This window comes from Lissotriton vulgaris, chromosome 7, assembly GCF_964263255.1.
Source record: "Lissotriton vulgaris chromosome 7, aLisVul1.2, whole genome shotgun sequence".
NCBI lineage: Eukaryota > Metazoa > Chordata > Amphibia > Caudata > Salamandridae > Lissotriton > Lissotriton vulgaris.
The window spans coordinates 603,608,543-603,635,628 of NC_141695.1; the positions used below are offsets into that span (position 1 = coordinate 603,608,543).

Consider the following 27,086-nt stretch of genomic DNA (forward strand, 5'->3'; position numbering starts at 1 on the left):
GAGGGCCCATTTATCAGATGTGCTCCGGTTTGCTCTTTCTTTGGCGCAACAGGGGCTGGCAGTCGCCACAGTTAAGGGCTATCTTTCGGCGCTGTCGGCTTTTATTTGTTTGCCTGATCAGCCCTCTCTTTTTAAGTCACCTGTAGTCTTGAGGTTTTTGAAGGGTCTTGTAAACAAGTTTCCTCCTACCCCTTTTATTGTACCTCAGTGGGACTTGAATCTTGTTCTGACTTTTCTGATGGGCTCTCCCTTTGAGCCTCTTCATAAATGTCCTATGAGGCTTTTAACCTTTAAGGCAGTTTTCCTGGTTGCAATAACCTCGGCAAGGAGGGTGAGTGAGCTTCAAGCTCTAAGTTCCAAGCCCCCGTTCCTGACCATACATGCTGATCGGATGGTTCTGAGGACCAGGGCTGCTTTTCTTCCTAAGGTGGTGACTCCTTTCCACCTTGGTCAATCCATTACCCTCCCTACCTTTTATCCTCCCCCACACCCTTCCAAGGGGGAGGAGAGGTTGCACCGTCTGGACCCTAAGAGGGCGGTGTCTTTTTATTTGGACAGAACTAAAGACTGTCGCTTGGACGATCAACTCTTCATTGGCTTTGCTGGCTGCAAGAAGGGAAGAGCGGTCCATAAAAGAACTTTATCAAGATGGATCGTTCTGTGTATAAAGATCTGCTACTCTTTGGCCGGTAAGGAACCTCCAGAGGGTATTAGGGCTCATTCCACTAGAGCTAAGTCAACTACCTCTGCTTTGGCTAGAGGTGTTCCTGTGGGGGACATTTGTAGGGCGGCAACTTGGTCTTCCCTCCACACTTTCGCGAAGCATTACTGCTTGGATACCGAAGTCAGGAGGGACGGCCACTTTGCGCGCTCTGTCCTTCAGGATTTCCTGGTTTAGAAGAGTGGACACCCTCCTCCGGGAGTGGGGACTGCTGTGGGACTCTATTCACAAGGTGAGGAATCCACACGGCAGATGTATCTATCAGAAGAACAAGTTACTTACCTTCGGTAACGCTTTTTCTGGTAGATACTATATCTGCCTGTGGATTCCTCACTGACCCACCCGCCTCCCCGTTGTCCACTCTTCTATGCCAGAGTTATTGTACTGTAATGTATATTTATTTTGTTGTCAAGGAAATGTTTCATTTGCTTTCCTGCATTTGCTTTACACTGTGTGTTTTGCCTTGACTATTGTATGCTGTGTATACTTTGTATATATCTACTGTCATTGGTCCGTCCGTGTGCCTCGATGGCACGGAAAAAAGGCGGAACTGATGTCATCACGCCGGCGTGGGCCTATTGTAGGCGTCGGTGACGTCAGCGGAGTGGCGAGCGGAGCCGTGTCTCTGTGACGTCCTATCCACGTCGGCGCGAGGCTACGAAAAAGAATTTCCGAATGTTGCTGGCGCAAGGGGGATATTCACAAGGTGAGGAATCCACAGGCAGATATAGTATCTACCAGAAAAAGCGTTACCGAAGGTAAGTAACTTGTTCGTCTAGCCATGAGTTCAGTTCTGCCACTCATAGCCCAAGTGGTAGATTTTGGCTGCGAGTATCCAATGTTCTTGCCTTTTCCATTCTGGGACCAGCCTTCTGGGCTGCAAGCTGCCTTGGGGTAGGTGATTATCCAGCATACAGAAAATGGCAGGCTTGGAGATGTTGATGCTCTTTTTTTGAGCTCTCAACTGAGCATGTGGTGGGAATCTTCTTTCTAAATTGCTCAGGAAAAGTGATTTTCTTTCTTAAATGATAATGGAATTCCTTTGTCTTGAAGAATTAGTGGTATGAGGCCCAGGATGTCTCTCACAATTATACCTTCTGTGCTCCGGTTTCAGGAAAACATCAATAATTGTCACAGAAATGGACAATAATATTGACCCTTTCTGCTTGGAAAACTTCCCAACAATTCCTGAACACACGCCCTCACAACTGTTTCACATTACTCTCTCAAAAGGATAAAGGTAGCTACTATTTACTGCCGTTCATTTCATACCACAACACTGTGTCAGATAGATTCCCATGGAAAAAAAACGTACCTAGAACGTAAGCAACATAAAGCTTCTGATGGCATCTATAAACCCTCCAAAGGGACTTTCTTTGAGTCCATGCCTCCTCACAATAAATGTATGTGCACCTTTGCCATTCTGCTACCTTGTCTACTACAAAGGATAGCACCAAATCACATCAAAATCAAGTTGTTTCTTTCTGCACAAAGGGAGGAACTGTAAGTCAAAGCAAGCAGGTCTTCTTGTTTGTTTGTAGTTCTTTTGATTGACCTTTCACTTTTCGTTAACTACTGACTGCATCTCAGAGTGTTTCAAGTTTGATATGTTATTATTGTGTCTGAAAAAAATTAAAGTTAAGTCCCACCTCTCTCTCCAGTTAACTACCAGTCTTCAACCATTCTCAAGGACCACTGCTCACAGTAACAACCTTCTGAATCTCCCACCTATTTGTTTTTTGTGCTCCTTATGTAACCAGACTGCTATTTCACACATCTCCAGTTTTACTGTTCAGGTCATTGCAATTGACTATCATACTTATGCATCTAGAACTCTACACCCCCTTTGACATTGTTGACCTCTCAGTCCGACTCAACAGTCTTAACTCCCTCAGCATTGCTCTCACAACTAATGAATAGTTTTTCTCCACTCTTTACAATTGATCATGCTGTGTTTCTTGCTACTCGGCTCTTGCCTCATTCAGTGGGTGTACCCCAAGATTCAGTCCTAGCCACTCTCCTATTGTTATTATACACCTCTTCTTCTAGTGACATTATGTACTATGTTGGTTTTTCCTACATTCTTTATGCCGATGACATCTACATTTTGCACTCTTTCTAGGGCACGCAGGCGCGCCGGCGGGAGCCCGAGGCCTAAACAGGCAGTCTCTGGCAGCAAGAAACTCTTGCACCTGTTCAGGAGTCGCCGACGGACCGGGGTGTAGCGGGTAGGCCACGGGTCTCCCAGGCTCCGGAAGAGCCGCAGGGGCGGTGCCCCTGTTCCCCACGTCTGCCTCTGGGTTGCGACGGGAGACGTCGGAGAGCGAACGCGGTTCCTCGACTTCTTTTTATGGTGTCGCTTACCGGAATCTGAAGGTGAAGACTTAGAGTCTGAGGAGCGAAGGCTCTGGTCCTGCGAACGGCCCCTAGACCCAGAGTGGTGGTGAGAGGAGTGACGGACCTCCGCTCCTGTAATGCCTTCAGGCTATGTCACGGCAGTCCCGACAATCACGGGAGTCATGGTCATGCTCCAGGCAGTAGAGGCAGACATCATGGGGGTCCACCACCGACATATTACGGTGGTACGACCCACATGACTTAAAGCCGGGTATCCCTATATGCACCAGGAAATAAGAAAAGGAGACAAAAAGTCTAAAAAAAAAAAAAAAAAGTGGTCGGGTGTGGCCAAGATGGCGACCTGAGCGGACGGAAGATCGAGAGGCTCCCCGCTGTAGGTCCCCTGTTGTGGCCCTTTCACAGCACTTCGGCCCCTGTTTGGTGAGCACCGAAGTGAGAGACTATCGCGCACCTGGTGGCTGTCCCTGAGGCGAGTTGGAAGAGAGGAACCTTCCTCCCGAGCATTGGAGACCGAGGAGACGCAACCACAGCATGGCGGCGGTCTAGGCCGAGGCATCGAGACATTGCCCTGCTGCCTGAGTGGCCCTGAGGAGAGCTTCACCTGGGATACTGGTGCCGGGGACGTCCCTCGAGATGCAGGGAGAGCACCGGTGTGGCGAGAGGCTGAGTGAGGCTACTGCTGAGACTCGCAGGAGGAACTGCTGGTGGCGGTGGAGGTGCACGGCCGGGGGAGACGCAGAACTTGAGCCCCGGGCTTTGGGGCCTTCGCCGGAGAGGCGTACATCGACCTTACCAAACCAACACCCCCAAGCACATTGCAACTAGCACGATCGAGACTAGCAGCAGGTCGGCTTCACTGGCCTCACAATTGACTTTGCGACAGAGGCCGCCAGCAGCAGTACGAGTGACCCCGTCGCGGGAAGCGCGGAACCGGAGCCCCAAGCTTTGCGGCTTACCACCCGGAGCCCTCACCGGATTGATCGGGCCCTTACCTCCTACACAGCGGAGCAGGCGTGGCGAGGTGGGACAGCGGAGTGACCGCATTTAGGGAGGCTGCGCGGGGCTACTGCTGTAACAAGTGACTTTGCAAAAGAGGCCGCCAGGGGCAATACGAGTGGTCCAGTCGAGGGCAGCACGAAACCTGAGCCCCAGGCTTTGCGGCCTATCACCCAGAGCGCCCACCGGATTGGTCGGGCCAATACCCCTACACAGCGGAACCAGTGCGGCGAGGTGGGGCGGCGGAGTGACCGCATTTGGCAAACGCCGGAACTACTACCAGGGGCCGCAGGCGGTGATGTGGAGGCCCGGCAGCTGTAGGCGTGAAAACCGAGCCCGGGGCTTTGCGGCCTGCCCCGGAGGAGTCACCGCTGGCCTTGCTGGTCTGTCGCCCCGCAGACACACACAAGGCTGCACCCTCCATGGGGAGCTGGGCCATACAGGAGAGGGCTGGTTGCTGGAAGTAGAGGAAGTTGCGACAGAGGTGAGACGCAGGAGCCGGCGTTGGCACCCGAGAGACAGGAGCCGTGAGCTGAGCGGATGCCTGCCTCTGCCCGATGCCCGGGCCAACAATCTGTGAGGTGAGGAGAGCAGGGGAGGTTGGAGTCCCCGAGAGCCAACTGCGACCACTGAGGGCCTGCGGGAAGGTTGCTTAAGGAAGACTCTCTGGGCGCCGTCTTGGTCTCGGCATGAGAGATCCCTGAGACCCAATTCAGACCGCCGCGAAGAAGAGCCTGCCTGGACCCCTTCCTGCTCTGGTTGCAACCGCACCACCTCGTGGGCAAGATACCCCGGGAGACTTGAAGTCCGGGGGTGAGACGGAACTTAGAGGTGCCTAGCCGGGTTGGCAATTGCCGGGGAGTGCCCAGGAACTGTGTACACTGGAGAGGTGAGGAAGCTGAGATCTACACACTGCCCCCTAATAGGCAGAAGGTGAGAGCAACGCTGAGATGGGGGGGTCGGCAAACCATGGCCAACACCGGGTGCAGAGGCAGGCGCACCCTCACCAAAATGCTGGCTAAGGGCAACCCTACAGGAGAGAAGAGCCCCCCATCCAAATCCCTGACAGCGAAGAAGGAGGCCACGGAGTTGGGGGGGGGGGGGTGGGAAAGGAGATGCCCATCACGAAATCTTTCCTTGAGACTCTATTTAATTCTTTGCGCAAGGACTTTCAAGTGCTAAAACAAATAATGGCCAGGGAGCACCGCGAGCTAAGGCGAGACGTCGATGGATTGGGTGAATGGGTGGCAGCGGTGGAGGAAACAACGCAGGCTAGGAGCGAGGAGATAGACCAGCTTCAGCAAGAAGTTATTCGCCTGAAAGAACAGCAGGTAGACCTCCAGGCACATACGGAAGACCTCAAGAATCGCTCTCGGAGGAACAACATTAGGGTCGGAGGCGTTCCATTCAAAGCAGAAGGGGACAACGTCACAAGCTTCTTGCAGGAGATGTTCAGGGACATTTTGGGAGAAACCAACGATTTTACCATCCGCATAGACAGAGCGCACAGGTTGGGCATGGCGCGCCGGGCACTTGCCCCTCCACCTGACATCCTGGCCTTCCTGCCCGACTGCCCTTTGAAAGAGAGGATCCTACAAGCAGCACATTAGAAACAGCCTCTAAGCCACCACCCTTCACAAGAGGAAGGCCTTCTGAGTTGCCAGGTCGTTCCTCAGAGACAAGGGAGTCCCCTACTCATGGGGCCACCCCTTTAGATTGATATTTAAATGGAAGGGGACTCTGCACCAACTCCGATCACTACACGACACGTGTGCCCTATTGGGTATTGACTCTCCTGAGGAAACCCAACCACTGGAGGGTGCTCTGCGATCCTCACAATAGAAGCCCCCGCGTTCCTCGCAAGATGGGCCGCAGACGCTCACCTAAAGTCGCCCTGAAACCGGACCCAGCCACGGTGGCACAGGAACAGGCCTCGGCTATTCAGCAGGTGTCTAAGGGCACAGCTGCACTATATTGATCACATAGGGACGGGGGCTCTTCTTGCACTTTGCATTAGCTGGTCCGATGGGGGACCGGGCGGGGGGGCCGATCAGGTCGCCACAACCACTTGCTCCTTCATGTGTTGTTACCACAGGCCAGAACTAAGTGTTAAACGGCCTGGGACTATGGACCGATTGCGGGAGTTCTTTGTTGGGGTTAGGGTGGGATGGGGAAGGGGAGTGGGAAGGGGGGGAGGAGGGGTGGGGGGTACTCTTTGGGGAGTTGGGGAAGGGCGTCCAGTGCTCGGTATTCGACTTCAGCTCCCAGATTCTACACCCGCGCAGGGCAGTGGGTTCCCTTCTCGTCATGCAATCACTCGCACCTATTGCGCGCCCCGCCGGGCCTCCGACACTAGAGTGACAGGATTTTCCGTAGACCATGCCTCCCACCACCCTTAAGGTTTCCCGGAAGACGCCGACACTGCGGACGTCTTCTGTGATTTTTATGCCACCCTCTACGCGGGTGACCCGCCGAATGGCTCAGAGGCTACTGCTTTTCCTGATTCGGTCTCACTCCCCTTGTTATCTGCGCCTCAAGCAGAACATCTCGAGAGGGCCATTTGTGTAGAAGAGGTAATTGCCGCTATCTCTAGGCTCAAACTGGGGAAGGCACCGGGGCCGGATGGCTTTCCAGCCATCTTTTATAAGAAATTTTGCGCCACACTCGCTCCGATCCTCACTTGCTTGTTTAACACTTTTGCTGAACCCAGAGCAATACCGCCTGACCTCCTACGGGCCTCCATAACGGTAATTCCCAAACCGGGTAAAGACAGGACTAGATGTGGAGCCTACCGGCCGATATCGTTGTTAAATGTAGATCTCAAACTCTATACAGGAATCCTAGCAGCCCGCCTAGCACCCCACCTACCTGGCCTCATAGACCCGGACCAGGCAGGCTTTATCCCTGAGCGCCAGACGGTAGATAATACTAAACGCATCACACACCTGATAGAAAAAGCTACTCGAGTGCAGGGAGAGATTGATGCTGGCAGTGGACACCGAAAAGGCGTTTGACCGAGTCCATTGGCTCTATTTAGAACTGGTTATGGCAAAGGTAGGGATTGGAGAGAAATTCCGCAACCTCATTTTTAACTGTTACAGATCCCCCACTGCAGTAGTCCGGGGGAATGGATATAGCTCGGCCAGTTTTATCATTGAGAGGGGCACAAAGCAAGGGTGTCCACTCTCGCCCCTCTTATTCGCCCTGTACATGGAGCCACTCACCCGGAGATAACCCTTGGGTTCGATTCTGGCGCTCTATAAGCAATTAAATAAAATAAATAAATAAATAAATACGTCAAAATCAGGAGTCCACAGGGATAAAGTTTGGCGGCTTCACGCATACCATCAGTCTCTATGCAGACGATATACTGATCTCCTTAGAAAACCCACAAACAGCTCTACCAATCTGTATGGCGGAACTAGATGCATTCGCCAAAGTGGCCGGGTTCAAAGTGAACACAGACAAGTCGCTTGCCTTAGACTTATCGCTAGCTCCCTCCACAAGAGTTTATTTACAGGGCCTCTTTCCCATTCAGTGGGCATCGGGCACGGTTCCATACCTAGGGATCCAACTGGCCCCCTCACTCACCACCATGGCAGTGGCTAACTACACGACACTTCGTGGGAAGATTCGGGAGAAACTAGGCCGCTGGCGACACTTCCCGCTCTCCTGGTTGGGCAGGATTGCAGCGGTCAAGATGACCATTTTACCCCAAATCCTCTATCTTTTACGGGCCCTACCTTTGCGACCACCCGCCGGATGGATAAGGCAAACACAAGCTGAACTTGCCCAATTTATCTGGCAGGGCAGGAGGCCTGGAATGCGGAGGGCATTGGTCAAACTAGCCCCGGAATCCGGGGGCCTGGGGATACCGGACTTGCACAAATATTATCAGGCGGCGCAATTGCACTACCTGGTAGAATGGAGCAAATGGGAGTCGGAGGAACACTGGCTCTTCCAGGATCAGGCTGTGGCAGGCCGCCCATTACAGGAAATCCCCTTTCTCTGGAAGGCCCACAGGCCTGCTAACCTATATGCTTTGTACATCACACGAGTCCCTTTAGAGGTGTGGGACGCCACTAGTATTACCCATGGACTTACAACTTTCCTGTCCCCGCTTACCACGCTGGTAGGTAACCCAGACTTTACCTCGGGCACAGGGAGACTGACTGTTGCACACTGGAGACCTGCGGGTTGCCGCTTCTTATATCACATCTATAGCCCAGAGGGAGTGATCCCCTTTACACACTTTAAAAAAAGAGTATGGCCTCCTGGAGGCAGAACAGATGCGTTACCTTCAAGTCAGTCACTGGGCACTGCAACCGCAAGTGAGGACGGACGCAGACAGACGATTCCTACCGTACGAAAGATGGCTCCTATCCCGCTCCTCAAACGCTAAACTCATACCTGACCTTTATAAGATGTTGCAGACACCACAGACGTATATCTATAACCCAGGCAGGGAACAATGGGAGCGAGAACTAGGCAGGGTTCTTAGCCACAAAGAATGGGAATAGATATCCTATAGAGCACGTCACTCCGCATAGCACATTGGGCTCACAGAGACACTCACGAAAATAACAACATATTGGTACTACACTCCAGAACGTTTGCACAAGATGGATCATAGTAAAGAGAAACTCTGTTGGCGGGGCTGTGGCCAGGTTGGCAACCTGGTGCACCTGTTGTGGGATTGTGACCATCTCCAATCTTACTGGACACAGGTGCTGGACGATGTGGACAAACACTTCCAAACAGAGCTTCCACGCTTTCCAGCATATGTATTATTAGGGCTTCCTAACCCACTAACGTATCCCTTACGCTCCCGCAGAGGAGGTCAAATAGCCATCGCACTGGGTTCTGCGGTACAAAACATCCTCGCACACTGGCGCACCGCCACAACCCCTTCCATCACTGGCTAGTTGCACAAGTTGTGGCATGTACTGGGCATGGAAAAATTACCGCTCACCATGGCGGGGGAAGGAGATCAATACGAGGAGCTCTGGCAACAATTTCGATCACTCTTGATCACCGAATTCAGAGAAATCACCTGTCCTAGGCACCTTCGGCTGTTGAGGCTCACGGAGCCAAAGGAGGCAGACCCTTAAGGCAGAAATTGATGGGGAGGCACAGTGGACGGGAGTGGCGGGAAAACTGGGGGTGGTTATGAGCACTGGACGGGGGGAGGGGGGGGGTGGCTGGAGGTTCTTCATTTTGTTGTTATAACCTATCTAAGCATTTCAGTGGCTGGGGTTTTATCAGGCTGTATTTTGGAGATCGCAACGTACCTATACTAAACCCCATTTGCTTTTAGGTCACTTTAACAGCATACGACCAGAAGGTGAATGGTGTGCATTTTGTTCTTCCTTTCTGTGGCCGCCTTAGTCTGCAGCCGTCGCCCGCGGAGGAGCTGCTTTCGCCACCGTGGGGCCCCACGGAGGCCGGAGTAGCCTTCACTCATGCAGTGTCCACGGCTGTGGGCAACCTGCGTATGGGTGATCCGGTGGCTCACTTTCCGGTGGACCATCTATTGGATGTCCTCCACCATGGCTCTGGTGGGAGGGAAATCTTACTTCCTTTGAAGGTTCCATCCTTTCTTCCTTGACGGGGGCTTAGAGGCGTCCTGCCTCAGGGGACCCGGTGCCTCAACATCTTCAGCACTGGCGCCTCGTGACCCGGCGTGCCTTTCCTTCCACCCCTCTGCCTCCAGTCCTCTTTTGCGGACTTCTTTTCCCTCCCTGCCACCGCTGTTGACTCCGCCATCCCAAGAGGCCTTCTGGCTGGACTCTTGGGGGCGCAACATGTTAGCTTCGACCAGCGGTGCCCTGCGGGCCCTGAACACCTTGTGTGTGCTGGCTCAGGCCTCCTCCAGTTTGTGGTACTCGGCTGAGTCTATGGGATACGCAGCGTCCCAGGAGGGTGGCCAGGTGGACTTACGGCATCATGTGTTGGATGGCTGGGAGCTTGCGGTGTTTATTCTCTGTTCCGCTCTGGACATCTCAGAGGTGTTGGGCCGGGCCATGGCTTCCTCGGTCGCTCTCCGTCGCCATGCTTGGCTTCGGGATGGGGTATTCCCTGAGAATATTCGGGAGCGTCTCATCGACCTTCCGTTTGATGGTAGTCTGTTTTTCCATGCCCCGGCCGACTCCCCCATCCAGAGGCTCTTGACAGGGCTCCGTCCTCTTCCTCCTCCGCCTCCTCCTTTTCCCCTCCTCAGTGACTCCAGATTTGGGTTGATTCTGGGCTTTTTAGGCCGGAGGTTCTGTCTGAGGTGTGTGTGTTTTCTGGCCCTTTGCGTCCTTCCTGGGTACTTTGGCGTTGTTGGCTGCTGGATGGCCCTTTTGTTGATTATGTGTGTTGCAATTGTTGCGCAGACTTGGCCCTGAGATTAGGCCTTCTGCTTGTTTGGGCTGCTTGTCAAGCCTGTCACCGGGGTGTTTTTTGCCCCGTGGCTCTTTTGTTTTTTCTTCTGCTGCGGAAGTTCTTCCAAAGAGGGTTCCCATATTTTGGGACTTATCGTACTCTGGGTGGTGTGCCAGGGCATCACCTCCTTTCCCTGCTCCTACCCTGAGGTCTGGTATGATCCTATGTTCTCCCTTGCCAGACGACATCTACTCGGCCTTCCTGGGGCCTCGGCCGGTTCTTCTTGCGGCTTTGACTGCCAGCGCTTTTCTGGCTGGCAGGTTGTCTCCACCTGGAGTGGGTTTGCCTTCTTTCCCTCGCTTCCTTGGGTCTTCTAGGCTTCTTCTACTTCTTCCTCCCTTCCTGTTTTGGCATTGGGCAGAAGCTGTGTTGCCTTGTGGGGCAGTGGGGTGCTTTGGCCTCTCCAGCCTTACCCTTGATTCCTCTTCAGCCTTCTTCTCCCTCATACATCCTTTTGGGATCGTGGGGGTCTGCTTGGGGGGGGGGAGGCGTTCCCCTTGCCTGGCAGGGACGAGGTTTTACCTGGTCCACAGATCTGGTTTCCTGTGGAGCCCTCTGTTCTGTATCTGCTGGTGGGGTCCTTTCGCAGTCCCTCCCTCCCGGGGGGTATTGCTAGGGTATCTATTCTACGTGAAGGAATCTGCGGCTAGTAGTCTCTATCAGATGTATGAGTTACTTACCTTTGGTAACGATGTATCTGGTAGAGACATTTCTAGCCGCAGATTCCTTCACGGCCCGCCCTTCCTCCCCTATTCTGCAAGGACCCTTAGGTTTGTCTTCGGTACTCGCCTCCTGGTGGGGGGCTGTGTCTCCTGTGAGTGCCCTCTTTGTCGGGTGGCTCCGTCTGGGGTAGTTCATTCCTCCTTTGGTTCTTTGGAGGATGGGGTTCCGGTGCTCCGGTGCCCTGCTGCTCTGGCTACTCCAGGTTTGGGGGGGGAAATTGTTTTCTATCCCTGTCCTCCCCTCCCTTCCTTCCATTGCTATCCTCTGATTAAGGTTCATCCGGCCATGTCTTGCCCTTGTTCCGTGTGGGTGGTTGCCCTCTATGTTGGGTGGCTTGGAGGTTGTTGTCCCTGTCTGTCTTGGGACTAGTCCCCTTCCTTGCTCAGGATGGGGGTGGTAGGTTTACTATGTATGCCATGACTTTTACGCATGTTCCTTGCCTCCTGGGCACGGGGTGGGAGGCTGTTTATGTGCTGACAGGGTGGCTGCGCAGGGCTCTGCTTGTTCTTTCTTCTTTCCCTGCCTTTGGGTTCTGCTGTGTTGACACTATTCTGTGTGGTGTTGTTAGTCACTGTTTCTTTCCAATTTTCTACTCTTCACACACTGTTCCCATGCTTCCACAGTTTATCTGGTGGTTCCGCGCTGTGGTGCGGAACAGTTTACCGAAGAAAACTGACGTAGGCGCGCTGGGGCGGGTCTTATGTGACCTCGCTAACGTCACGTGCGCGGACAACGCCTGGGCGAAGTCGCGTGATGTCGTCTCGCACCCGGCGCACAGGGATGCTGTGGCAAAAAAGTTTCCGGATCCAGTCTCACGCCTGGGGATATTATACGTGAAGGAATCTGCGGCTACAATCGTCTCTACCTGAGACATTGTAACCGAAGGTAAGTAACTCGTACATCACTTACTAATGTCGCTTACAGATATATTGTTACACAAGTAAGTAACTTGTGCATTAGTTACATGGGCACACTAGACTGCTCACTGGAAAACAGATTGTATCTACCAGAGGTACATTAAAGGACATATGACCTGAATTCCTAAAAGGGTCCAAACTATGGGGTACTTAAGATCATCTTATCTCTACACATAACATACATGCAGTGTTGAAGTATAACCCTCACTGGAATGTGTTTGAAGCCTGTGTTAACTCTGCTGTTGTGCTCTTCCCCTCTTTGCTCTTAGATCACAACCAATACTGAGAAGTTTGGGGCGGTGACTGTGAAAGCCTTCTACTGCCATTCAGAGCAGAAGCTACGACTGGAGATCTTAAATGCTGTGAACCTTGTCCCCCTGGACTCAAACGGTCAGTTTTTCAGTGAATATTGTATCCTAGGGGCTGAATAGGTTTTATTCCACAGCAGGGATCACAGACCAAGGAGAGAACAGGCTAACTGATGGTAAAGTCGATTCTATTCTATTCTTTGAAGCACTTGTAGAGCGAATAGCTACCCCATCCCATCGCTGATAGTGTGACAAAAACACGTGACAGGAGTTTAGAAGAAGCTATTCTGGAAGAACCAAGTTTTTAGGGATTTCCTTTTTGGCTGATAGCAAGGAGTAGGGAAGACTGCTCCAGAGTTAAGCTATATTTTAGATAAAGGAGTGCCCTTCATATTTTGCTCTTTGACCCAAGTATACTGTGACCAAATGTGCTTTAGAGGAGTGCAGAGCTCTACCGGGAAGATATGGTGATGCTAAAGAGCGGGAGATAAGGGGCCCTTTGTCAAGGAATGCCCTATGAGTAATACACAGTATTTGAATTTGATTCTCTCTCCCACCAGGAGCCAATGGAGTGTGTGCGGAGCTGATAGGACGGATTGATGTCTGGGCGAGTTATGTCTGAAAAAGCAGCAAAGTTCTATAACGCCTGCATTTTCCGTATTGTGGCCTTTGGTGCTCCAAGATAAAGAGAATTGCCGTAGTGCAGGCGAGAGAAACGGAAAGTCTGGACAACCAATCTCTTAGAGGTGGGAGGGAGGAGAGCAAGAATTGTTCATGGCATCCTAAGCACTATACTAGATAGCTGACAGCTTCACTGCTTGGTCATCAAAAAAGGATTTATCATTGGATACACCAAAAAAGTGCTACTACGTAATGCGTAGGTCGCAGCATGCTCCTTTCCACAGCAGAATGGGAATGACCCGATGATGAAGCATGCCACCAAGCAGCAACCCTGTTATTTTCTTCTCATTTAGAGGGTTAGTCCACTTATGCAGTTGGACTCTCTATTGGTATTAATACTTTGGTAGGACGAGCCCCTCTAATCCAGTTTCTTCTCTCTCTCCCTTTGTTTGATAACTAAAGAGTACTTGCATAGGACATGAATGACAGTTCCACTTTGTACAGACGATTTATTGTTCCAACCTGAACGTTCTTCTTTTCCTCCAGCTCTTAAGGTTGAGATTCAGAAAAAACTAATTATCCTGCAAAATTCCGGCTCTCTCTATGTGACACAGGGTTGTAATTATGGTGTTGCTATTAGGGTGCTAATTCTGTTTCCTTGGACATGTGCCTAGCAATTACATGGGCATCAGGACAAACATTTACAAATCATTCTGTCTATGTATCGAGTAAAGGTAGTAAATACATTTTAGTACAGTTGTCTGTAGATGTTCTTGGTTATATTCGTTGGCTGATATCCTTCCTTAGACCGCCTACATTATATGGTAAGTGCTACATGAATGTTTCTAAAACAAAAGACCTGCATGAAGAAGTATCAATTCGAAGTACATTTATTTGCCTGATGTATAGCTTACTGCTCTGCTGTCCTCCTTGCATTTGAGCATGTGGCGTTGTTATACAACAGAATTCTATTGTATTCTGTCGTCACACCATTATCTTCTTAGCTTCTACTGGCGCCTGAAAATTCATCTTCACATTTTGATTACTTGAGGGAGTTCTCTGTCACCTCTGTTGATTAAGCCTATAAGGGGTTCCACACATGGACTAACTTTTTCAATGCCTAAATGGGAGTATTGAAGTTGTTCATCATCCAGTCTGATGCTTGGTATATGCTTAGTGTCTATCAGGAAAAGATTGTTACCAATTTTAAATAACGTGGGTTTTAGTTTAGTTGCAAAACTCATTTGATATATATATATATATATATATATATATATATATATATATATATATATATATATATATATATATATTTTGAACTTTGAGAAAATAAAACAATTTTTTTCTGATAGACACTCCACATATATCAAGATTCAGACTGGATGTGGAACAACTTTAATACTCCTGTTTAGGTATTGTAAAAATGTTGTCCATGTGTGGAACCTCATAGGCTTATTCAACTGAGTTGACAAAGAACTCCCTCAAGGAGGTGAAGTGTGAAGATGCACTTAGACATCAGTGTGATAAAATGTCTGCTCACGTGTTAAGAGACAGGGATGAGGCAGCAAACGAGATGTTTACTGAGACTCCCAGTGTAGAACTTCAAACACAAGCGAGCAATGAAGGGAGTAGAAGGAGTCCTTCAAATTTAGGAACTATATAAACAAAATTGGGAAAACTCATGAAATCAGAACAAGCCAAGTGGTGGGAGCCTAAGTCCCTATCAAAATATCTGGCAGCGGGCATGATTCCACGTGGGCTTCGCATTATGCTTGCACCTAGTTATGAGAACCCCAACCCGAATATGCTAAGGGAGTGGGCAGAAAGTAACTTGGAAGCGTCAAGCAAACTTGTGGAAATTCTGATAAAATATGCAGACATCAACGGAATTGACCTACAAAAACAAATAGATCAGATAAATGAACAAATTGAGGCAATGGAAGGCAGTGGCGTATCATCTAAATTTAGAGGAGATATGCTTACCAGACTTAAAAAGGAGGAAATTATTAAATCAATGGGGTTCACCCACAGAATCAAAGGACCTGGGTATGAATGATATAGAGAGAAGTGGTCCTTGACTTTGATTTAAATAAACACTTGTATGAATATCATTTGTTTATTAGTTATGCGATTAAATCCGCATCTATTGATTTAATCAAAACAAAGGGAGAGAAGTATTCAACAGTAGACAATACCCAAAAAGTTTGACACAATCATGAAAAGCAAGGAAAATTGGAAAAGCAATTAAAGTATGACCACACTATGGATGTTTGTTATATCAAAAAAATTTCACTTATTTATTTACAATTGGATAAAACAGTTGTCTGAACGGCGCAACAGACTATCTAGAGTATAGTCGGTGAAAAAAGAACAGGGGTGCTCAAGTGAGTAGAAAAAAGAAAAAGACAATAGTGGTATATTGTTATAATATTTACACAACACAAAGCGAGATAGCCTCCGCTATCATATGGGCCTGTTCCCTGTAAATGTCAATTAAGGGGGAAGGGAGGGATACAGGAGAATCAAAATGGTAAGTGTCGACGTTTCGACCCTGGTGCTCTTGGGATGTTAGGGACCTCGGCTGCGGGTCTTCTTCAGGACTATGGAGGGGGGGGAGGGTTAGCTAGGCCGTTATCCAACACTTGGTCTGGAATTTATACCGGTGAAGTTGTTCTAGTGTGGACCTCCGTCTACACTTCTACTAGGTAGGTCACCTAGTATCTTGTTGGTGGTTCAGAAAATATAATTGACTCTCGTTGGTGGTTCAGAGGATGACTCCCTATCAGGCTGGTATTTTCAATTGGGCCGCTACGTAGGAATAATAGCGCGCTCCTACCGGTGCCCCCACGGGCATTCCGGTGTTTATAGGTGTCTTGCGATGCCTCTATCGTTAGATTCCGCCCAAGTGCTTATATAAAGTTTCTCTGGCCGGTACTCTAGTTACCTCCAGTAATATTTCATTGGACCGGGTACCGCAGGAAGGCTTGTACCGCAGGGCAGCTTCGGTCGGCGTTTGTTTGAAGAGCCTCCTCTTCAAACAAACGCCGACCGAAGCTGCCCTGCGGTACAAGCCTTCCTGCGGTACCCGGTCCAATTAAATATTACTGGAGGTAACTAGAGTACCGGCCGGAGAAACTTTATATAAGCACTCGGGCGGAATCTAACGATAGAGGCATCGCAAGACACCTATAAACACCGGAATGCCCGTGGGGGCACCGGTAGGAGCGCGCTATTATTCCTACGTAGCTGCCCCATTGAAAATACCAGCCTGATAGGGAGTCATCCTCTGAACCACCAACGAGAGTCAAATTATATTTTCTGAACCACCAACAAGATACTAGGTGACCTACCTAGTAGAAGTGTAGACGGAGGTCCACACTAGAACAACTTCACCGGTATAAATTCCAGACCAAGTGGTGGATAACGGCCTAGCTAACCCTCCCCCCCTCAATAGTCCTGAAGAAGACCCGCAGCCGGGGTCCCTAACATCCCAAGAGCACCAAAGTGGAAACGTCGACACTTACCATTTTGATTCGCCTGTATCCCTCCCTTCCCCCTTAATTGACATTTACAGGGAACAGGCCCATATGATAGCGGAGGCTATCTCGCTTTTTGTTGTGTAAATATTATAACAATATACCACTATTGTCTTTTTCTTTTTTCTACTCACTTGAGCACCCCTGTCCTTTTTTCACCGACTATACTCTAGATAGTCTGTTGCGCCGTTCAGACAACTGTTTTATCCAATTGTAAATAAATAAGTGAAATTTTTTTGATATAACAAACATCCATAGTGTGGTCATACTTTAATTGCTTTTCCAATATTTCCTTGCTTTTCATGATTAATTGTGTCAAACTTTTTGGGTATTGTCTACTATTGAATACTTCTCTCCCTTTGTTTTGATTAAATCAATAGATGCGGATTTAATCGCATAACTAATAAACAAATGATATTCATACAAGTGTTTATTTAAATCAAAGTCAAGGACCACTTCTCTCTATATCATTAAAAAGGAGGAAGACGTTATCAAAAAGCGTAAGACCTTTAAATGTCAAAGAGACAAGAATGATTACGACAACGGGCAGATGTTCACTTTCTCAAGAAAATACAGTGCGGCAAAAGGTACGCATAAAGGAGCTAGATTTGCGACTGATACAAGAGCCACAGCTGATTCCAGCGAGAGGTACAGGCGACATCATCTATGTCTGACCATAGCTCAGCTGTAGAAAGTGAATCGGAGCCGGAACAAAATACTGGCGCAGTCTGCAGAAGCAATATTAAAAAACAAAACTTACGATAGCCGAAGGATTGAATTTTTATGGCAGGAAAGGCACCAAGCGTTGCGCCCCAGCATTGCACATTTCAAATTCAGCAGAGGAGGAATGCAAGGCGTCGGGAAAGACGGCAAAGAAGGCGCCAACGAGAAACTGGGCACAAACAAGAAATCAGTCAACAAAAACTGGAGGCGCAAGTGATCCAAAGCACGCAAACCACCAACACAATCAACTTGTCAGAAATTACCTTGGACAATGAGGAACAACAACTCCTGTCGCTCGGGCTGTCACTTTGCCTGGAGAGCAACTTCGTCTATCCACAAACAAGGGCTGATATTTACAAATGTATTAGAAAATTGAAATTAAAAAAGTTTCATCTGCTAAAAAAAAGCATACCACTGATACAAATTACAGGAGAGGCCTCTCCTAGTTGCGTCAGCACCCTATCAGCCTTGGATGTCAACTTGCTATGTGATCTACATGCCCTGCAAAATCACTAATCAACATTAGAGCAGTCAGGGTCTACGCAACTGGTTATGGAACAACAACTAATAAATGTCTCTGCAACCTTGAATACAGGTCTGAAACCAAAATCAACGTTTATACCAATCCTACCAAGGGATTCAATTGATACTTTTAAAGAATTAATAACGGCGGAAGTGAAAATGTTAAACTATAAGATCCAAACATATTCCAATAAACAGAACACACATCAACATAAACATCACCAATTGATAAAGAAACTTCGAGACAATGACTCAGTAGTAATAAGAAACTCCGATAAAGGAGGCAATGTGGTGATATGGCCCAAGAATCAGTACATGGATGAATCTTTGTTGCAACTAAACAGTCACAATTGTTACACATTGATCAAAAAACACATAATTACTGTTGTACATAATGATTTTTTGTTAAGCTTCTTGCTTGGAAAAGTGCAGGATTACTCAGTCAGGAGGAGTACAAATTTTTGAAGAATGACTATCCAACTATGCCAGTTATTTATTTTATCCCCAAGGTGCATAAAGACATTTTGAAGCCACCGGGAAGACCTATAATCTCGGCCAAACAGAGCCTGCTGGAGAATATGTCTATTTATATTGATTTCTTCCTACAGGAACATGTTTGAGCCCTACCATCCTTCATACAATACACTACTAACTTTTTAAAACAAGTTTACAATTGTCAGTGGCAAGATGATTACCTGTTAATGACATTGTATGTATCTAATTTATAGATCAGCATACACCATAAGGATGGAATCAGGGCTCTGGAACACTTTCTGGGCACCAGGACTATCTCATTCTATCAACATCACAAAATGCTCATTAGCCTGACAAAATTCTGCCTAGAAAATAATACATTTTTGTTCCAACAGCAAGTCTACCAACAGATAAGAAGGGAGAAATGGGGGGAAAGCTTTTCTCCAAGCAATGATTGCTTCCATATGGGATGGTTGGAAGCAATGATTTTAAATCTAGCTGACCATGTAAATAAATTTATAAGGTATATTGACAACCTTTTCGTTATTTGGCGAGGGAGCATAGAGAGCGCAGTGGAGTTTGTTAACATTATTAACAGCAATTATATCAACTTACACTTCACACATAACATCAGTGAGAGCTCAGTCTGTTTCCTGAATGTGGAGGTCATAGTTGCCAGTGGTCGCCTTGAAACTAAACTACATCGCAAGCCGACTGCAGGAAACACAAACTTCCACTCTAAGCATACCATAAGTAGCATTCCATATGGAGAAATGCTTAGGGTGAGGAGAATTTGCAGTAGGAACAGTGATTTAATTACAGCACAGGAAGAAGTCAAGCTACGCTTCCTAGCTAGAGGCTGATCTGAGCAAATGGTCAATACTGCAATGAAAAAAACCAGCGATCAATGCAGAAATGGCCTGCTATTTAAACCATCCCATAGCAAGGTCAGACAAACGAACATACACGACCATGGGCCAGCAACACTAGGTTAATCCTGATGTTTAATAAACAGAGATAGTCTTTGCAGGATTATAAAGAAAAACTGTCCATTGTGTTGAGTGATCCTGGGGTGGGGGATACACTTTCACATAGTCCAACAATAACTTTCAGGACAGACCAATCCACAAGTGACTTTTTGGTTAGTAAAAGTCCCGAAATCAAGTCGGGCGCTAGCTGGTTGTATGCACAGAAAGGGTTTGTTAGATGTATATTTTATATATATATGTATGTTTTATATATATATATATATATATATATATATATATATATATATATATATGCATGCATATGCCCAATTTAATAATATGACTGTTATGAATGTATAGTACTCCAGTGCCCTTCTGGTTACTCACTTGATGGAATACCTCTACGTGACAGAAAGATATCGTCTCCCTTGGGGTTACACATCAGTCCACAGTAGTGTTGTCTCAGACTAGGACTGGTAAATGCTGCAGCTCCCCTTACTTTGGAGGATCATACGCCTCACAGCTACTTGCTCACTATGCGCTTCTCTCTTTTCTTTCCCTATGCCCTACCAGGTTCAAGTGACCCCTTCGTTCAGTTGACCCTGGAGCCACGGCATGTGTTCCCCATGGTGGAGCCACGGACAACGCAATGCAAGAAGAATGACTTGCACCCACTGTTTGATGAAGCTTTTGAGTTGTACGTATGTCTGCAGCTTCGCATAGTTTGCCAATTGATGTTATGATGTCCTGTTCATAAAAATAGCGAGGCCTTAAATTCCTGAACCTTGGACAAGATCTGAATGGGCTTGGTTTGCTGCCTTGAAATACAAGGCGAACGCAGTATGAGACTGTATCACTCTTAATATTCAAAATGCCCTGCTAGTGAATCACTGATGGGGCACACTTAGTATCAGAGGTGGCTTTTTGTGTAGCGAAATTGTTGGATTCTCCCTCTAGGCTTTTGTATATTAGACTTTTTTTAGTTGTTTTGAAAGACAGTTACATAGATCCTTGGTTTTAGGTACTCTATAGTGTAGTATCTAATAGAAGTTAGAATTTAGCTCATGAATATTACATGGTTCAGTATTGTATATTTTCAAAGACATATCCGGTTTGTGTTGCATTTTGTTTTATCCATTATCAAGCAAGACTACATCCATCATATGTAGTTATGGTACTACGTTCCTGCAGATCACAAAGTGGCTCAAAACCATGGATCCCTTACAATCTATTGATACCCCGGGCCCATATATTCTTCACTTCTACCAACACCTTTGCAGCCCAGTTATCCTCCTAGTTGCAAACAACCCCTCAGCCCATATATTATTGCATAGCTCCCTTTAAGCCCCTAAATCCAATCTGCTTTCCCCCCTAACTTTCATAGCCTCAGGTGGGACGGCATCAAAATAAACACTGCACTCCCTCGAAAATCCCCAGTTTCTGAACCGATTCTTTAGCTGGTCCCAATGTACTTTTGAGCTGTCCGGGCTGTGGTTGATCCCACAGCAAATAGCAGCCTTCCACAAGGGCATACTGTAAATCTTTCCTGCGATTCCAGCACCCAGTGGTACACCTTTGGACCGCTCAGAACTGAAAGGGCATCCAGTCAGATTACCTCTAAAAAGCCTTCCCGGATGTTGTCTGTTCCGCTTTGACCGGTTATTGGGTCCATACGGACCCCACTACAGATGTCAGCTTCCTTCTTTTCCGCATGCAACGCGGATCTGGAGTAAGCAGTTCCTCTGGCCTGTTTTCAGGCCTCTTTTGATACTTCGCATCTGGAACAGTGTGCGATGCCTTCAGGCTTTAAAACGTGTGCTTCCTGTTCGCGGCAAATGTCTGCTACGGACCAACATCTTATATGTGAGTGGTGTTTGGGCGAACACCACGACTCGACGGATTGTGACGCCTGCCAACACCTTTAGCCGAAGTACCGGCGGGAGCGCCAGATGAAGCTTCTTTCGGATCGCCCGTTCCGGTCGGAGTCATCTCGTCCTCCGGCCTCCTTATCGCCGGCAGGCCCCTCTGGTTTCCAGTTGCGCCGTCGGTCGCCCTCTGGGGCCCAGAGACGTTGTTCGCCCCTTATGGGTAAGTCGCAGCGCATGTCACCGAGGTCCTCGACCTCACTTTTATCTGTTGTTGGGGGCACTGGTTCCCGGAACCCTCTGGACGTGCGCCCCCGGCAGTCGTCCCTACCATATCCGCCCTATCTGGGCACGGGGCGACTCTGACCCAAATGGTGGCCTATGCCGTGGCTCTGCAGACCTCGCTTGGCTCCTCTCCTGTCCCTGGGGCGTCCTCGGGCCTTCGCTACTTTTGGGGTCCCTGACAAACTCGCCGGTGGGTTCACCCACGGTGCCACATAAACCCTTGCCCTCCAGGGACAAAGGAGATATGGTGTCATTAGGGTGCGGCCCGGCCGGGTCCCCCTCTACAGCCCATAGCAACCCTGGCCCGCCGCATAGTCCAGTGCGGCTCCCTGTGGCGTCGCAGGTGGTTGCTGGTGTTCAAAGCCTTGCTTTGAGCACACCTCAGCCTTCCGGGCAGGCGGCCGCCGGTCTGGCGCCGTAAACTCGGCTCCCCGGCTCCGACTCCGCTTCTTACTTTGGAGTCAAAGCCTGTTGTAGTTGAGGCTGAGCTGAATCGATGCCTTCTTCGGAAGCAGAGCTTGTTGTCGTGGAATCGGTGCTGGACGGGGCCGACCCAGTGCCAGATGGATCCGAGTTGACGCCGGATGAGGCTGGGTCAGCGCCGACCGAAGTCGTTTTGTCGCTGCATCAACACCGCATTGTTGACTCTTCTCCAGAAGCTTCTGGAGAGAGTTTGGCGTCGCCTCGCCATCTGGCGACGCCGGATCTACCCTTGCTCCCCTTAGAATTTGTGGACCCAGCAGGATCCCCGTGGGACTCTACGTAGTCTCTGCTTTCCGCCACCTCTGAAGGTGCTCGGGTTGAACTCCTTCATCTTCTCTGGGATGGCCGTGATCTTGCTGAATTTACGATCCGCTCCGCCTTGGATACTGCCGATTCCTTAGGCCAAGCTATGGCTGGTTCCGTTGCCTTGCGGCGATAGCGTCTTCCCGGAGAATATCCGGGAGCGCCTTGTTGATCTGCTCTTTTATATATATATATATATATATATATATATATATATATACAGCTCCAAGACTCAACTGATGGACACATCTAGGAGCTGTATGTATATATATATATATATCTATATAACCAACCGATATCGTTTTACCAGCATATAAAGGAAAATGAAGTCCAGGCCACAATCCTTTGGTTAAGCGTGCTTTAATTTCAGCAGCAAAACTCTCAGCCATTACCATCAACATGGACACTCAGTCCGCTACTCCCCCAGCAGTGATAATTTGCGCTGTATAACGTGAGCAAAACCAACCACTTTATTAATATTAGTCCATTGGACAAATAATGTGCGCATTGGTATTCACTCTCTAAAATCATTCTAAGAGCTCCAATTGTGTCGCGTAAATGCCGCGATCCGGGAACTCACAGTGCATTGTTTGGAATTATACTGATCCAAAAACCACTGAGCCCACAATGCATCTTAATAGCCATGTGGTGACTACAGTTATTTAAGGTAAACAGTAATGATGGACTATTGTTTGTTACCGTGATCAGGGACAGCTTCATGCCCTCAACGCGTAGGTGGGGAACCTACAGAAAATAAACCAATAATTCAACTAACGAAGTAGTGTGCGGCGTTTTTCTCCTTTGAGAAGTTTTTGCTGAATATATATATATATATATATATATATATATATATATATATACACAGGTTGCCATGGGTACTCTTCCTCCTACATCTTCATCTCTCTTCACTGTTGTTAGGTCTGGTCCTATGTCTCCATGTGTTAAGAAGCTGTTCAGTGCTGCCCTCAGGATTGCTCTTGCCTACGCTGCAGGGTGTCTTTCAGTACAGTTCGGTGTACTGCGTTGCTTTTCCTGCATCTTTAGAAATAGGGTCCCTTGTGCGTCCTACTACATCAGGTTGTTCCCCAGCTTTACATTGCTCTCCTCTTTCTGGATGAGGGTTGCTTCTCTCTCCCAGTCGGGGGATGTAGTCTAGAATTCTGAGTTTCTTTCCTACTTTTATGCGTCAATTGGCTCTCTGGTGCCTCTGCTGCCGCCTCCTTCAGATGTGACCCTTGTTATTAGGTATCACCCTATCTGTATCGGCTGTGCCTGCGGGACAGCTCTTCTGATATCAGTTGTCCTAGGGTCTGCACCCTGCATATCTGTAGTTCGTGAGTTAGTTTTCACCTTAGTCTTCAAGCTGCCTGGTTGGGCAGTCCTATGCTTCTTCTGGCTACGCCACCTTGTTGTCTCGGTGGCTGTCTGCTCTGTGCATATTTCAGTGGTGGCCCACTTCGGCGTGCTTCGGATTGTTACTGTGCACCCCTGTTCCCCCTTTGATGACTGGGTGTGCACTTGGCATGTTTCTTGTTCCCGCCTGTACTTCTAAAACAGTGCTAAGTGTCTTCCTCTTGCCCTTTGGCCCCAGGCTGTTGCCTCTCCAGCTTTCCTTCCGTGGGCTAGCCTGGTAGGCTCTGGTTGCATCTTTTATTGTTTTTCCTCAACCTTTGGTTGGTGTCCATAGGGTGCGCCATTAAGCTGAGAGTGGTCCTTCTTCTTCGTTGGGAACTCTTTCTTTTGTTCTGATATCTGCCTGGTGGCGTGTCTACATCTCATACTTATACAAGTATGGTGAAGTTCCATTCTAGCATTTTTGGGATGGCTTGCCACCCGTTGTCTTTGACCTTCCGAGCCACTTAGGTTGCGGTCTGGCTGGCTGTCTTGCCACAGCCTTTCCCATTGTCCGTCACTCTGTTGACTGCTCAGTGCTTGGGCACTTCCTGTTGTTCTGTCGCAAACTCTCCTCCCACCTGGGGTACGGCTGCGGTATCTATTCTAAGTTAAAGAATCTGCAGCTAGATGTCTCTATCAGATGTACGAGTTACTTACCTTTGGTAACGATGTATCTGACAGACGTTGTCTAGCCCCAGATTCCTTAACGCTCACTCATACTCCCCGTTCTGCGTGGACCTTGCCAAATGGGTTTCTCCGCTTGTCTCTTTTCATTTGCCATTGGTTTTTCTTTCACTGGTGCTCACATTGTTGCGCCCCTTTGAGAATTGCCATTTGCGGCGGACTCCAACAAGAGGCTTCTTTCCTGTAAGATGGTGCCTTTGATTCACCTTCATCAGGAGATTCATCTCTTTCTTCTCTTCTTCTCCTTCTGCCTTCCCTCCCTCCCGCCTTCTCTATTGACTCAGGGCTCTTGTCTCCTCTATAATTGTTGTCTGTTGGGTTCTGTTGAGCTCTGTTTCAGACCTCTGTTACTATAGGGGAAGTGCCAGTCTGTTCATACCTTCCTGCAGTTGATTGTTGTTCTTTATGTGCTCCGTCCTTGCTGGACGGCACAGTTCTACATGGTAATAACAGACTATTTCTGTCTGTTGAGATGTTCTTCCCTTGTTGCTCGCACTTTGCGGTGTTCTTTCTCACAGCTTTGTTCCGCTCTAGCTTTTCACTTATATGTAGACAGTGTTTGATTCTGACTTTTGCGATGGTGTCTTGCACCATCCTCCTTTATTTCACAGATTTTTTATCCTTCGCACACTGTTCCCATACTTTCACAGTTTTTGTTGGTGGCTCCGCGTTGTGCCGCGGAAAAGTCTCTCAGAAGAAAACTGACGTCAATGCGCCGGGAGGAACTTATATGACCTCGCTGACGTCACATACATGGACGACGTCAGGGTGTGGTCGTGTGGCGCCGTCCCCCGGCGCGCAGAGGTGCTGCTGAAAAAAAAATTCTAGATCCAGTCTGATGCCTGGGGATATTCTAAATTAAGGAATCTGCGGCTAGACAACGTCTCTACCAGATACATCGTTACCGAAGGTAAGTAACTCGTACATCAGCCCTACCTTTTTAAGTCCCTAGTTGTGACTCGTTTCATAAAAGGAATTGATCACGTTTACTCCAAAACACTTCATTATGCCCCAATGGGACCTTAATTTGGTTTATAATATTGTTGATATACTCACCCTTCGAGCTAATGCATAGTTGCCCTCTAAATCTCTTGACAGTCAAAATTGTCTTCTTAGTGGCCATTACATTGGCTAGGAGGATTAGCGAGCTTCAGGCGCTTTCTTTGCACCCTCCAGACACCAGTTTCTTTCCAGAAAAAACTGGTTTGTCTCTCTCCTACCAAAAGTGGTGACACATTCCCATGTCGGACAAAGTACCATACTGCTCACCTTCTACACTCCCCCACCCTTCCAAGAAGGAGGAGAGACTCCCTTGACTGCACCCAAAAAGAGCATTGTTGTTATACATCGAGCCCGAGCCATTAAATGCCCGCCCTGGGGACCCCAATCACTGAGGCCCGAAGAGAGGTAGGGACCCGGGGACTGTCATGTCCACTGCCCTCGAGAGTGCAGGCAGGGAATATGAATCCAACTTCCTGCCTGCACTCTCGTGGGCAGAGAGCATTGCTTTGCTCCTGCCCAGCAGAATAAAAAAAAATGCTCCCGCCAGGCAGGGGCAAAGAAATAGAGCTGGCTTCCGCCTGCACCAAGGAAGGGTCCTGGCAGTGGGGCATGGGTAATTATGAAATCTTTTGGGTTTTGCTGTAATGTTTTAAGTTCTTGAAAAAAACAGCACATTGGTCTAAGATGTAAATTGCATGTTTTTAAATCTCTCATTCGGTGACCGATTGCCAAAAGTGCATACTGTCTGACAGTGTTGGGCTTCCTACCCTCCGGAAGATTTATGTATCTGACTGAGGAGAGGTTGTCCACCTTCAACATTATGACAAAACAGAATCTTGTCCTAGATCAATATTTGAACACCAAATGAACCCACATGAGATGACATGGGATTGAAGTGTAGTCACTTATTTTCTGGAGAGCAAAGTTCCCTTGTTTGAACTGCCTAACATAGGAAACTCCACCCTAAGCAACTAATGTCTGACTCGTAAAACAATGTTGGGCTCTTATTAATACTTGCCTTGCAGTTAGAGCTATCTGTTTGCTGGGTTCATGAAGCAAAACTCATGAGGAGAATCCCATTCATAATGCGTTTGCCTGAATATCTTCCAGTTGTTAAAAGTGTGTAGGTCCTAGATCTATCGCTTGTTGGAACATGAGAACAGGTCACAACTGTGGTTGAAGTCTCTACGTGGAATGTGTTTTTTTAAAGAGAACAACCTTCCTAACTCCTACTTTGTTTGTTCTTTGGGGCCATGTATGAGTATAAGATTGCTTTCTAGAAGATATTCTCAAAGCCCAATAATGTAAATGGTAGAGGGAGTAATACTTACTTTTAATTCGTTTTTTTTTTTTTTTACATTTTTAAAAACCTTTATTGTGCAGTATCAGCAAACAATTACGGGCCTACAACCATCCGGCCGGCCTCGACGTCAGTTTAAGCACTTATGCAAGTTATACGGTGACTCAGCAGTACCTCAATATAAAATAGCAAGCATTCCGAGTTACACTGGAGATTATCAGACTGCTGAGAAACAGGAGGAATTAAGGTTCATTTAAAAAATTTTAAGGTACATTTTAAAGTTTAGAAACTAAGAAGGATCAGAGTCCATACAGTCCACCGAGGGCAGGAGTGGGCAATGCCTACCAGAGGATATCAAACGAGCAGAGAAACATAATCAGATTGGCGGCACAAGGATACATATGAAGGATAAAAAACCCACAAATTATGTTTCGTGCCGGTCATTACCCACCCCATACCGAGCCACCCTGCTGACC

General features: G+C 48.1%; 1 protein-coding gene across 4 annotated transcripts in view; it reads left to right on the forward strand.

Moving 5' to 3' along the window:
• UNC13D (unc-13 homolog D) overlaps positions 1 to 27,086 on the forward strand; it is a 707,512-nt gene that overhangs the window by 673,150 nt on the left and 7,276 nt on the right. For all 4 annotated transcript variants that reach the window (XM_086930728.1, XM_086930726.1, XM_086930727.1 and 1 more), the window contains 2 exons: positions 12,411 to 12,531; positions 19,867 to 19,990. In XM_086930728.1, the coding sequence (XP_086786854.1) occupies positions 12,411 to 12,531; positions 19,867 to 19,990 (245 nt within the window). The remainder of the gene's footprint in view (positions 1 to 12,410; positions 12,532 to 19,866; positions 19,991 to 27,086) is intronic.